At 37.7% G+C, this 14,599-nt stretch overlaps 2 protein-coding genes across 4 annotated transcripts in view; one reads left to right on the plus strand and one right to left on the minus strand.

Annotated features, from left to right (window-relative positions):
* SMPD2 (sphingomyelin phosphodiesterase 2) overlaps nucleotides 1-9,859 on the plus strand; it is a 30,301-nt gene extending 20,442 nt beyond the window's left edge. For all 3 annotated transcript variants that reach the window (XM_034414726.2, XM_087889589.1, XM_087889592.1), the window contains exon 12: nucleotides 9,540-9,859. In XM_034414726.2, coding sequence (XP_034270617.1) covers nucleotides 9,540-9,582 — 43 coding nt within the window. In that variant the 3' untranslated portion in view covers nucleotides 9,583-9,859. The remainder of the gene's footprint in view (nucleotides 1-9,539) is intronic.
* Nucleotides 1-14,599, minus strand: part of MICAL1 (microtubule associated monooxygenase, calponin and LIM domain containing 1) — a 45,544-nt gene that overhangs the window by 1,939 nt on the left and 29,006 nt on the right. The window contains exons 16-23 of the mRNA XM_034414720.2: nucleotides 12,560-12,734; nucleotides 10,396-10,478; nucleotides 6,755-7,352; nucleotides 4,789-4,868; nucleotides 2,996-3,097; nucleotides 2,067-2,160; nucleotides 1,820-1,919; nucleotides 215-288 (exon numbers count right to left, since the gene is read on the minus strand). Coding sequence (XP_034270611.2) covers nucleotides 215-288; nucleotides 1,820-1,919; nucleotides 2,067-2,160; nucleotides 2,996-3,097; nucleotides 4,789-4,868; nucleotides 6,755-7,352; nucleotides 10,396-10,478; nucleotides 12,560-12,734 — 1,306 coding nt within the window. The remainder of the gene's footprint in view (nucleotides 1-214; nucleotides 289-1,819; nucleotides 1,920-2,066; nucleotides 2,161-2,995; nucleotides 3,098-4,788; nucleotides 4,869-6,754; nucleotides 7,353-10,395; nucleotides 10,479-12,559; nucleotides 12,735-14,599) is intronic.

The raw sequence follows: 14,599 nt of genomic DNA on the forward strand, positions 1-14,599 counted from the left end.
AGTATAAATTAATTGAGCTGATTAAATATCAGCTATTTTCAGGGCAAAAATTATTCTTGTTCATCTCATCATGAGCTTGGGCAGCTCTTTATTTATTTATTTATTCATTTGTGTCCTACCTTTATTATTTTACAAATAACTCAAGGTGGAGAACATATCCAACACACCTTCCTCCTCCTCTTTCCCCACAAAAACCTATTGTGTTCTTTCTTACCATCCAGATTATAGTAGCGCCGTAGCTCTTGATCCAGTTGGCACTGCTGCTCCTCCAGCTTCAGCTCTTGCACACTAAAAAAAATTGTCATTGTTACTATCCACAATTAAGAAAAAGTTCCTGATAACCTAAGGAATTCCCTTCCCCGGAGCTTTTGTACTGATTCTCTCATTGCAAAGTGTTGTCCTCCATGTGTGTATGTGTCTGTGTGTCTGTGTATTCATACATGTACGCATATACATACACACACACTCATTTTAAAAGCTCCATACTAAATGAGGAAGAGCATGCAGTAGATGACATCAATATACCTGAGGCATATTTGCCTTGCTAACAGAAGTATCCTAGCAAGATAGTAAGTATTTCCAACTTATTTTTCTAACTACTCGTCATTTTACCAGTGGAATATTTATTTTATATTTTTCTTGCAGATCTTTCACCCTAAGGGATCCTCTAATATAGATTGCCTGTCCAGGGATTCACGTTCGGAATTTTCATTTTAGTCTAAGCCACATTCTGTGATTGAGTCATGTTGCAATAGGTCATTATGTAGTTGTTACATCTTGTCCAAAATATAGTTGATAAATCGGGGCTTAATATTCAGCCACTGTGGTTTGGAAATTTATGATTTAGCATGGTATGCAAATCTCGTCACCATTACAAATGACAGAACTTACTTGAATTCATTCTTCGACTTACGGGTGGTAGCAGGAGTGGTATTCACTTACCTTCACTACCAATTCACAAATGGGAGAGTGCGTGCACGCTTTGCTCCCACGCACCAGCTCTGCGCATGCGCAGGACTTTCTGCGCATGCACAGAGCATAAAAAATGGGACGTGATAACTTCCGGGTGGGTGGGCGGAGCCTCCCGCAGCCGCCGCTACTGGCTTGCCCGAACCGGATAGAACCGGCTGAATAGCACCACTGGGTGGTAGCCTTTGAGTGCTATTATAGTGTAGCTTTTCTTTCTTTTTTGATTTTGCTTTGAGTTAATAGAATGAAAAGGTGGTACCTATTTCCTGTTTTTGATTCTGATTGTCATAATTTCTAATCATACGTAGATTGCGTTGATTTCTACTATTTATTATTTATCACATTTGTGGGTCACCCAACTCCAAAACGATACTGGGTGGCTTCACAATGTTAGAAGAAACAGTATTATAAAATATTATAGGAGCTATTAATCCAAAACATTATGAAGGCTGTTTGAAACTAGGTAAAAGGTAACAGAAATAACAAAGGACAATGAGTTGATGTCTATTATATTTTTTCTCTTTGGGGCAGAATGCTTTTATTCATACTCCATGTCAAACAGATTACCTTCTTTGGAGTGTGAAATTACATTTCTAACACTATTCTGGGACACAACTGGGGTGATAATACTGTTCATGCTATCTAGGGGTCATTCTGACCGTTTTTTATATAAACTGAGAAGCTAGTCCACTTGTTTGATTGAAGGTTATGTTAGTGGGAGGAGAAACCACAAATGGCTTGTGATCTCCCTTATAATTCCTATGGCACAATAAAGAGCAGCGCTGGATCAATTTTCTATGATCAAAATGAGTTATAGATCCTAACTAACATAATTTGCAGAGTTCCTTACTCAATCATGAGGTCAGACTCTTCAGACATCAGGCTGTTCTTCTTTTGGATCAACGCGAGCAACTGGTTCATCCACTGTTTCTTCAGTTCAGACTCTGTTCCTAAAGAATATGACGAGGGAGTGTGTCAGAAGTTAAATCTGACACGTTAGCTTCAAGAAGAACCATTGCACCACTTTGTGGCACCCGTTCTTTATACGTGGCGATCTCCAAACACCAATCCTATTCAAGGAAGTTTCAGATTCTTACCTGCCTCTTCTCGCAAAGACTGTTCCACCTTTATGCCCTGTTTCTCAAGCTTCTGAAAAGTCACTTCAATCTCTTCTAATCGCCTCTGGATGGCCTGCAAAAATGTTGGTCAAAATAAACATTGATTAAAACAAAAGTTTTGAAATGCAAGAAGAGGAAACTGCAACCAGATTCTATAGCAGGGGCGGGAATTTCAGGAAAAGGAACCCTTTTAAGACAGGTCAGCGATGACATCACATTTAAGTCTTTACTAGGATCCAGGTAGCTTCAAGGTTAAGGCATTAATGATGTTCCAGAAGAAGTTTTGCAAAATCACCACAGAAAGCATGGATAATAAAGAAACATCCCTATACATTTTCAAACATAGGTATACGTCTCTGGGAATATCACATTCAGAAGTTATATCTTCCTTATTACAAGAGCCATGGTGGCTCTTGCAGTATTATAGGCTAATTCTGCTGACTGCCAGAAATTCAGTCCTCACCAGCTGAAGGTGGACTCAGCCTTCCATCCTTTTGAGGTGGGTAAAATGAGAACCCAGATTATTGGAGGCAATATGCTGACTCTGTAAGCCACCCAGAGAGCGCTATGAAGCAGCATATAAATCTTAAGTGCTATTGCTATACTCATAAGAGAAAAGGTTTTACATGCCAGCCATGCCCCTTCTTCCTTCCCCACCTCCCCATGCACAGTTCTAATGACATGGAAACAAAGCAGCCAAACAAGGTTGCTGTCCAAGGTAATGAGAATCACATTTGTGGAAGATGCTGCTACACACATTTGCAGTATTGCACATAGTATTCTTGATAGCTGCAGAGATCAGGAAGTGAACCTGCAGATCACATGGTGCCTGGACTTCTCTATTTTTTTTATAATCTATTTCCTTATTTGAATAAATTCTGCATACATTTCTTGACAAAGAAAATCACCTGAGCTTTACAAAACCTCTTCATTTGGGCCTCTTTGGCTCGTCGCAACAGCGTCTTCTTCCAAGTTGGATACTGAGTGTCTTCAGTTAAGCTGAGGAAATGCTGCAAACCGCAATATCCACAGGTAAAAACAAGAGAAGGTCATGCGGGAAGACTTAAAAGCTACTGTCTATCTGTAGTAATTGACTCAGACTAACCATTGCTGCTTACATGGCTGCTAAAATCAACTGGGCTCCTGCATCCCAAATATAAAATACTCTTTATGGGATGTGCTCAAAATTTCCCCCAAAATCAAGATGCCTGGTGAACAAGCTGAAGTAGAGTTCCCAACCTCTGCAATATAACCTTCCTCCCAATGATGAACTGATAGATACAATGCCTGTTAGTCCCACAAATAAAACTTGAACAAGAAATATATGTACTGATATGATGATACAACTCATGATGTTTTTATGATTTAAGCTTATTTTATTTCTTATCTCCTCACAATTTTTTTTCCATTTTGAAAGGCCAAAAATTGAAAACAATGAATAAATATAGTGAACTTCACTAATACTCCAAAAACTACAGATATATAACACAGCAGGTCAGAAATTACTAGGTAATAGGAACAATGCCACTTGCTTTGCCTGCACAAGAATCAGTTTTTCAAAAAGTTGCTCACAACCCAAATTGTAAACCATGATTTGAGATTTCCTGGTCTGGATCATAGGGCAAAAGATGAAAGGCCTGTCAAAGTTTCAAGAATAACCAACGAAGTTCCATTCTACATCTTTTTAAAGATGTAGAAAGATGCAGACCTTTTAAAGAGTCTGTTAACTACACAGTCTTAACTTGTAAAGTGCATGGAGGCATTCCCTGTTTTCACTGTAGATAGCCTGATGAACTTTGTAAAAATCTTATGAATCAATATTTTAGTACAGAAACATTTGCTTTTGTTTCAAAGACCTAAAAGCCGATTGGAAATTACCTATGGCCATTTTCTAACCCTTACTTCCCTGTTAGGAAAAATTAAAGATTGGTATCACCAGCTAACAGGATATCAAACTCTGAGTAACTGCTCCTCACATTACTCCTATCCCCCAGTGGATTCAAAGAAGTGTGTTGAGACTTGTGCCAGCCTGTATTTATGCACTTTGTGAGTCTTTTATTGAAAGGAGTTGCTGGGCATTTCAAACCCTTGATAACAGTTGTAAAGAGAAGACAGTAAAAGAACGCCAGGGTGACCACAACAAAATAGCAATCATATGTAAAAAGATACAGGGAATAGAAATGGGTCTTCTAAACCTTGTGTGTAAAGAAGAAGAAAAAGAGTAGGTGATGTATACAAGGAAAACAGCATTCTGGGATCACAGAATGATGCAGACATTTAGTAGAAAAAGTAGTGAAAGGATGTGTCCTCCCAATGCAGATGTTCCCCAGAATTCAGTACTGCTGGAGCTGAGAATTCTGCAGTCCACTCATGGAAAGTGCTCAGGTTGAGAAAAAATGTACATGATAAAGAGAAAAGAAAGGCAACAAAGAAGCTTATAGATAGAAAAATCAGAAAAAGAAAATAATTAGAAAAAGAAAAAGCTTAAAACCTTTGATGGCATACAGAAGAAAGAGCATGCATAGGAGATTTTTTTTATAAAAGTGAAAAATAACACTAAGAAAATATGACAAATGCTTTTTACCTACTAATCTAGTGATAATATGATTCTCCTGGATTACTAATACATAAAAGTAACTCAGAAATATTTGAATTACGCATCCAAACATTGTTTTGTTAGAAATCAGGTGTCTTGACTCACCATGTTTGTCCCAGGATCTAAATTCCCTTCTTCTTCTTCCTCCTCCTCCTCCTCACTGTCACTGGCAACCTCCAGAAAATCTGCCAAAGAAAAACAGCAATGATGACAAAAATACTGTATGCACTTTGCATGTAACAGAGCCACAGGGTCACTTTAGGTTAAACTTGCAAGCTTTAACCTAGGGCGGTACTATTTTCTCTGTCACAATTTGAAAGAAGGCTTGCTTTTATAAAGTTAAATGAGGCAAATGCTTTGACATTTCTGCACCATTCAAAATCAGAATCTAATTCTACAAAGGGAAAAACTCTTCAATAGTAAATTTTTGAGGGCAAACTTTAGATTCAAAGGATAAAATCCATCAAACTTTAATGAAGGATTAATGGTTCATTGACTGAAGTGATCGTTTCTGCTTTCTAAAGTTGAAGTAGTGCAGGAGGTGGGGGAATTTTTATTTGCAGATAACGAGATGAAGTCTATCTTCAACATAGGCTGCACTCAACAGTCACATACAGAAATACAGTACATGCATAGATGTCTGTACTTCATCTAACAAAAATCAATATGCAGCCAAGTGCTACGTAATAAGAATAATGCACAGCTTGTGTTTATGAACAATGCAAAGATTATGTGAAGTGGGATATGAATGAGGCATATCCAGACAATGACAATAAAAAGCAGAAAAAACATGACTGGAGATGAGGGAAAGTCATTCTAGGAAAAGAGAAATTGGAACTATTGTCCCAGTCTCTCTCTTTCTAGTCCCATTGTTTCACCTCTAGAGCCAGATAGCTCGATTGCTGAATATATCATATTTTGACTGCTGCTTTGGAATCCCAGGCCTATCCTCATTCATAGCTTCTTTGAGAATGAGTAGATATGCCACCGAGACCCACACACCCTCCCCATTGAAATCCATCCATGAGGCTATGTTTGAAAGGCTGGGCTAAAAAGAACAGCGGGAGATGCTGCAGTTGTACTGTCTTCCCAGCTGCATGACTGCACCTCTTCCCATTTCCATTGTGTGACAGCTTGATTCCATTTGCTGTGGTTGGTTTGGAATCACCCAGATTGTGGTGCCAAGTGATTTTAATCTTGGAGGCAGTTTAGGAGTACATGAGCACCCTGAAATTGTCCCAGGTCATTCCTGGCCTATAACCCTTAATGTATGACTAACCCCTGTTAGTCATACATTAGATCTGGATTGTATCTCAGAACTGATGAAAGCCCAACTAGTTCTGGACAAGTCTGTTCCTGCTGATCATAGGGTTAACTATACCCATAGCTTTCACAGGGATGAAAGGCCAATTAACATGGCTCATTCAGGCACCTGATGGATCTGGAAAATTTCTAGTCAATGCTAGAGGATTTCACCAGTCTGGAATGCAGAGGCAATCACATCACTGGCCAGGATTGATCCTGAACAGCCTCCTCTCAACCGGCACCTTGGTTTTCTGAGAAGCTCCAAGCATGAAGTGGGTAAAGAGATGCTGCAGGATGCAGGAAATGGGAAAATTGCATAATAAAAAATAAATAAATAAATCAAAGAGTGAAGAAAAGAGCGTGGCAAGCTGCTTGAACTGATATGGGCAAACTGGAAACTGCCTCAAACATCAATGCCTATTGTAATTTTCAAAGAGATCCAATGTCATGGAAAAGAGCTAGAAAACAACTTTCTGTGGTTAATGATGAGGGACCTTTTTGTTTGCAAGGAACACAGTTCATAATCTTTTTAAATGGCAGCAAAGAAAAGAAATGTTCCATAGGTTGAATACCATGACAAAAATTGTCTTGCATTATGGAAAATTCCACACAAAACAGGGCGGGGGGGGGGGAGAGGAGAGGAGAGGATGTAAATCACAGACATCTGATTTTCATTCATTCTCTTTTGTCTTTACTCCTTCTCCCTTTTATCATCTGTTTGGAAAATTATGAGATATAATAAAAAGAAATAAGCAAGGAAAATAACCTGATTCTCTGCTGAAGCTGGATTCTTCCAGCCCTGTATATGAAACATCAAGCGGGTTTGAAATTGGACTCAGCCTGGATAATTCAAGCTTTTCCAAGTCTGACAAACAAATCTTCTTCTTGTGGATGATTTCACTTTCCATTTGTTCTAGTGTGGGGTTTGAACCTTCTCCAGGACTAGTAAGACCTGGTCCTCGTGAAAGGAGATTTAGACAAGGCTCTCCCTTAGAGTGACCACTCCGAATTGTTTGGTCCTGTGCCATATTTTCAGGTGATCTTCTACTTCCATCAATCTGAAAAGCTGAATCAGCCTTGAGAACAGAGTCACTCGGCTTCTCATCTCCCACAAGAGAAAACAGTCGATGTGGACGCCGTGAGGAGTTTATTGTATTGGCACCTTCCTTTTCTGATGGGAATAGGCTGGGGCCTTCACTACCTTGTTTCTGAAGTTGTTCAGCCTGACGTTCTGGCAGCTGATCTACAAAGGGAGACATAATCTCATCCAGGCTTTGCCAGTGTGGATTTTTTACCATCCTCTCTTCTTCGGTAGTCACGTCTAAAATGTTTTTGTCTGGTGGACTGTCCAGATAGGATGAATCCTGCAGAAACAAACCACAACAAGTTTGCAAACGAGTTGCAAGTATATGAAAACATCTGAAGAGTCTATCAAATTGATATTCTGTTCTCAACGTAGTCAAGCAGGCTCTGAATAGAAAGCCTATAAGATACCACTGCCCATTAATGCAACAGTATCTGCATGTATCCAACAATTAAAGTAACTGTGGGATTGTGATGTAGATGTTGACCTAGGCCTGAGGAAAGCGTGGTCATTCTTCTTGATCCAGAGTTAATGCCATATGGAAAAATAGAAGGAGGGAGTGTTATTGATGCTGTTTGAGGCTCCTGAATTAAAGGGAGGTATAACTCAAAGAAATAATATGGAGAGACACACTACTTCCAAGACTATTGCTAATAAAAAAATAGAAATAAATAATATGATAAACAACATACATCATGATAAATAAAACCACTGAGAACATTAATTTCCAGGCATCTGTTAATCTCTTTTTGTTATAACCACTGTGGTACAGCGCTCAAAGACTTGATCATATCCTACACAAAGCATTTCCTATCTTACATGACCAGAATCAGCCAGTGATCAAATTTATTGAAAATTTATAGGCGCTAGCAACAATGGCAGAAAGATATATCTAAGAAACACCTCCCCCACAACAAAAATTAAACATAAAATACGTCCAAGATGAAAAGAAATGAAGATTGGAACTGCCTGATCTGAAATTGTATTTCGCAGCTTGCTGCTTAGTTTGGATAAAAGTGTAGGTTTTGTTGAGAAATAAACAAATTTTAGAGTAAGAAGTGCACAATCTGATGTTCAGATGTTATGGTTTTCTACGGTACAATAAAACTAAGGATATTAATTATATTAGAAGTACCATACTGAGAATATGAAACAGATATAAATTCAGATTGTGCCTGAAAATTCCTTTATGAGTCTCAGCACAAGAAGCATTTTATAGGAAAAAAACAGTACATAAAGAAAAATGGTTAACCTATCGAGAGTTGTTAGAACAGGAACATGGAGAATATAAAATGAAATCAAGAGAGAAAGTGACTGCAGAGGAATTGAGTTTTCAATGGCTTTTGTATGCACAATTAAGAGAAAGATTTATGGTAGATAATAGAACATTTGGAATTGAACAGCAGATGAAAGAATTCGAAATTGAACTATTTACAAATGATGAATATGTAACTCCCAAAATGTATAGTATAAACTTTTACTGACATTTGTAACACAAAAAGAACAAATGAAAAAATAGACTAATGATGCCTGATAAAACTGGACATAACATACTGATGGAACAGTAGGAAGTTATATTCTTAAAAGGATTGAAATTTACATTATGTTATAATCTAAAAGTGACTGTTTATAAAATGATATATCCATTGGTGTATGACTCCAGAAAACTTGTCTGAATGTATAAAGTTACTTCAAATTTATGTTGGAAATATGGACATCATGAAGTATCATTTCTATCATCCCTGATGGGAATGATAAAACCTCAAGCCTCAACCTCTTAAACCTCAAGTCCCAAATTTCTGGGTTCAAATACATATAATGATACAAAGAAAGATCAACATTTAATTGAAACTGGAACTTTTCTGGCTGGGATTAATGGATAGCCAATTAAAAATAGCCATGGAAAATTATTTTGATAAACGATTATTGCTATGAGACTATTATATGCAAAAAATGGAAAGACTCTGAAACACCCACAATGGAGAAATGGGGTTTGTGAACATTGCAGAACTAACATAGCAAAATTAATTTGTTTTGATTAGAGAAACATTAACAATTAGATTTATCAGTACTGGGAACTCCCCATAGACTTTTTTTGCTGAAAAAAGAGAAAAAAATAATTTGTGATTTATCAGTTTGTAGATTAGAAAGGGGGGCTTATGAAAAGAAGAGTATTATGATGTAACATTAGAGAGAGAGAGAAGGCAAAATATAAATATATTTATAACTGCTACCCAGATCAGAAGCTGCTTCTTTACTAATCTTTTTCATTTCCAATTCTATTCTCCCCTTCTCCCATACACACACTTTTTATTATTTTTCTTTATTATCTTTATTTTCTTTTAGGCTATTTACTTTGTTAAAAATTATTCAATAAAATAAATAAAAATTATTTAAAAATATAAAAACTCTGCATTTGAAGCCAGTTTCTTATCATTCTGATTGTTCTTTCTTGCACCTTTTACAGAGAAAGAGAAAGCAGTGTTATAATTGTTCCCTCTCAGCTCTGAATGAAAGTAGGAGCAGCGTCTTGCAAAACAGGATTCAACTCTGCATGCAAATAAAGAAGTATGGTTTGTTTTTACAGATGAGAATCATATGCTACATTTTGTTCTTGCATTGATTCCGGCTTAGGAAGCAAAGCCACTGTTCACAGTTTTTATATAATGTTATGTTTGCTGTTCAAGTTTGTTTAATCACACCCATAAGAAAGTGGAACCAAGCATTGGCAAACAAGCAGTACCAGCCGCAGACTGCTTGTCACAATAAATTAACATTCAACTCTTACAGTGGTGTTCAAACACAATCATTTCTTTTGGCAGGTGGGAGGGAGAGACACAATGTTCAGAAGTATAGTAGATTTTTGTAAAGGGATTATGATGCCAGCTAATTTGTTTTTGATTTTTTTCTTACAGGATTCCTTTTTTTTTTTTTTGCATAGCCACACCCCCAAATCATCAGTTTTACTTTGCTACCCACACACACAATCAATTTCCTGGTCAGTGACTCCCAACTGAGATTTTGTTCAGAATACGTGGGAAATTAGGTTTGTGTTGCCCAAGATGCAAATGACGTACTGTATACCTGCTTATATTATATCATATTTTCCATTGCATGGCTAAAGATATTGTTCTAAAGCACTTTGTTTTGTCAATCCACATGCCTCAGGACTGTCAGCAATCTGAACAAAACATTGGTCATCCCTAACTCAAAACCACATAAAAGATCCTTCTCACATACTCCAATACTTTCAAGATTATCCACTTGTTCCTGCTCTGCTCTAACACTCAGCCAGATTCTGAAAAGGCAGCCATCCTACCTACCTCATATGCTTCTTTGAAGGAAGCTTTGCTGGGGGTAGTCATGTCTGATGAGACCGAGGAATGCAACGTGCAATAGAAGTTACCTAGGAAGAAACAATCAGGTTAGTATGTGACCGCAGTTCATTTGGCCCAACCAGAAATGCTATTGGAGTGCAGATTGAATCTTCAGGATTAAATAAAAGAAGGATGTGGCAATGGCAGAATCTGAAACAAGGGTGTGTATTTTCCAGCCTGAGGGGCACACTTGGCCTTTGAGAAGGGTAGCAAGGATAACACGCCAAAGGATTAATTTTGATTTGATTACATATATCATTCATGAAAAATAATCAACATTATCCCTTTTCAATCAATTATTTAATACACACACACACCAGGGATGGGTTCTAAAATTTTTTACTACTGGTTTTGTGGGCATGGCTTGGTCATGTGACAGTGGGAGTGGCTTCGTGGTCATGTGATTGGGTGGGCATGGCCAACTCAATGTCACTAACATCAAGGGATCCCTTGCCTGGCCCCTCCCCTCCCAGCCATTCCTTGTCACATACAGCCTCAATGTATCTATAGTTCTGTAAAAATGTTGTTCACCTTTTTTCAACTTTATTATCTACATACTATAGATGTACTTTCATGGACCACTGAAAGGAAGAAATGGCTCACATGCTTTGCCCAAGAGTGTGATAGGCAACAGGTTTTTAAGGGGCTGCCAGAAAGAATGTATAGGCAATGTATTTTCCAAAGCACCAGAAAGCAAAACAAGAAGCAATGGATGGAAACTGAACAAAGAGAGAAGTTAATTTTTCTCCTAAAACTAAGGACAAACTTCCTGACAGTGAGAACTAATATAGGTGCAGAAATATTTCAGTCATAATTTCACATATAAAATAGCCAATCGTGCATATTGTTCAAAACAGTAATTAGTATTATGGCTGATGTTTGACAGCAAGCGTAAAAGTCAAAAATCACAAGAGTGCTTCTTTCTCTGTATGTATACAAAACATCACATACCAGGAATAGCATATTAAGATGGACTTATGCAACCTGATGTACAAAATAAACACATACATATTTATGCTCTGGACTATAGACATTGAATGCATGTAAATCCCTGAAAAATATGTGGTAGCTCTGGGCAAAAGAAAGGCAGTAAAATCATTCTAGGTGTAGGGACAGTGTAAAATATTAACACATGATAAATAATGGAACAATTAAAAATAATAACACAGGTTTTTTCTCTCTCTCTCCCTTCCTTCCTCTTTCTTTCTCTCTTTCTCTGTCTTTTTGGGGGGAAGGGTGTTTGTGGCTATGACAACTACTTTCAAAATTGTTACTGGATATTTCCTGTTACATAAAACTGCTAAAAGGCTTTTGCAGTCATATAATGCAACAAAACATTTTTTAATGGTAAAAGTAAACTGACATATGAAGCTACTTCTAAATAACTATGTAAGAGAGGAATAAATCTTTTTCTGAAAATTACTGGCACAAATACACAAAATTAGAGCTGTAATGTGTGGTAATACTATTTATAATAAAATTTTGGTGGAGGAAATAGAGTAGCAAGGAGATTGACACATTGAGAACTACATGAAAGGAACACTAAAGTGATAAAGTCACTGTATATGAGTTGGGTAGCTATATAAATTTGTTTAATAAATACAATGGGAAAGGTCTTTGGGGATTCCAGAATTTACATGGCACTAATTGGATTTTTGATCTCCCTTTTATTTTGAGACATAATAGACTAGTTTTACACTATAACTAAATTACACAAGAGAATGTAGTATATATACCAAAAATAATTCAATAACAATTAATCTGATATATTGGGTTAAGTGATGTAGGGCTTGATCTAATTTCAGGCAAGTTCAAGCCTCTGTTAAGAGATACCTGCATTCTCTCTCTCTCTCCCTTCCTTTTTCTTTCTCTTTCTCTATCTTTCTTTGTCTCTTTCTTTCTTCTCTCTCTCTCTCTCTCTTTCTTTCTTTCTTTCTCCCTCCCTCCCTTTCTCCTTTCTCCCTTCCTGTGAAGAACCCCAGAAGGTCTTTGGTAGGAGGAAGAAAAGCCAGATGTTTTGAAACGTTCTGTAGCTTAGCCTAAGCAAGGATAGCTAGTTCAGGCACTTACAATAAGCTCTCAACTCAAGCTCAGTGCACAGTGTACTTACCATCATCTTCATTGAAGACAAAATCTCCTAGTCGCAATGTTATTTTGCAGTAATGGCATTTGAAACAACCTCGATGGAAGAAGCGCCCTTCAGCACTGACCCGCTCCAGGATGTAGACGTGATCTCCACAGAAATAGCAGGCATCACTGCTCCTCATCGGAGAGACAGGCGAAGTCTATCAGAAGATCAATAGTTTCCCTTAGAGCCATGAATTCTGAGCAGTCTTAAACCTCAAGCAGACTCCCTCCTCAGATCAGGTCAGTGCTGATCTGTGCTATCAGGATTCATGGATCACCCAGGTCAGAAAACCAACAAAGAATGAGGGTGTGGCAATCAATTGGGTGTAAGAGATGGTAGAAGCCAGAGCAATGTGCAAAATGGGTAGTTGCAATGAGTTGCAAAGTGAACAACTCGGGTGCTAACAATATGAAAAGTACAATAGTTGCTCTGTCTACCACCCAGAAACCCCAGTGCTGTTATCCAGAGGACAGAGGTCATAGTTCAACTGTTCTCCAAGTAAACACTTAGTAAAGGATGCCAATTATAAAAGTATCTGATAGAGGTGTGTATGAGAGAGAAATGTCCTTTGGATTTTTTAATCTGACAGTTAACCATAAGCTTTCTCATTTTGAATGTGATAAGGAAGAGTGAAATCTGAAGGAAGTCCCACATTTAATTCCTAGCATTTATGGAAAGGACTGAAAAAATAACAATGTCTGAAAATCCTAAAAGGCTGCTATCAGTCACTATAGCAATTCCAGATTAGATGAACCTATGGTCAGATTTATGGGGTAAAGACATATTTCAGACAGCCTTATATGTTAAACTCCAGTAATTTAGCTCAAAATAAGGCAACAAAATCCTTAGGGAGACAGATCCATTAAAGATCCCCTGAAACTTCCATCAAGGTAATCCTTTCCTGGGAATGTCTGAACCTGAACAATGCTGTTGAGCTTCCTGACAGCATGTAGTGGGATGTAATAGCAACTCCATTCATTGTTTGATTAATCCAGCTTCTTCCTCATCACCTGGCTCAACAGCTGTTTCAGAAAGCCTCTTGCTAAACATGGAAACAAGTGTCTTGACCTCTGGTGGAAAAACTAATAGTTTGGGTACCATCCAAACTTTTGGCAGCTGTTCTGTGCAATCACATAGGCACATCTCATCCACAAGAATTTCCCACAAGCCAAAATTTTACTGTAATAGTTTTGTGTAGGGAAATGAATTGAACAAGTCTCAATTGAGTTTTGAAAATGAATCTCTTACTGCTTTTGCCAAATTAATTTGGAGTTGAGTGACCAGCAAGCTGGAGGATGGAATTTGTCAAATGACATTTGAATTCCAATTTTTACAGGTGGAGCTTAACCACTGGGATTAGAATTTGAATGCAGGGTTCAAAATATTAGTCACACAAAAGCTGTAGTTCATAAATTATTTGTACTGGGGTTTCCATCTTTGTGCTCCAAAGTCAGAAAACTCATACCATTTACTACAATGATTTATACGACAAGGAATTATGTTTTCCATAAATTATCTGCTAGGAATATTTATTCCATCATTGGCTTATAACAGAAGCCATCCTTCCTTCCTTCCTTCCTTCTCTATTCTAGATCTGATATATTACTTAAAACCAAACATCAGAAGGATTTTCAGGATAGATTGTAACAAAATTTACATGCAATCACAATATCCTTCCCTATGATAAATTCTACAGCTGATTATGAAGGATTGTTGAAAGGTGATTGCACAACTGACAGCATAACCCCTTTCACACAGAAATAACCACAAATGAAATAAACTTAGTTCAATATGTTGGATGTCAATTCCATGAACCCAGATCATTCCAACTAGAAATAATGTGAATCGACATGACAGGGCCATAGATTCACCATCCCTATTCTGGCTGACTGATTTTAGGGTAGAATCAGCATGCCGTAGTGGTTAAGGCTCTAAACTAGGTCCAGAGAAACCAAAGTTCAGGCCCTCCCTCAACCATGGACAGTCACTCCATGGCTCACTTATTTGGGACCAATCCTTCTT

This window comes from Pantherophis guttatus, chromosome 3 (genome assembly GCF_059756535.1).
Source record: "Pantherophis guttatus breed Tessera chromosome 3, ASM5975653v1, whole genome shotgun sequence".
NCBI classification, from domain to species: Eukaryota; Metazoa; Chordata; class Lepidosauria; order Squamata; family Colubridae; genus Pantherophis; species Pantherophis guttatus.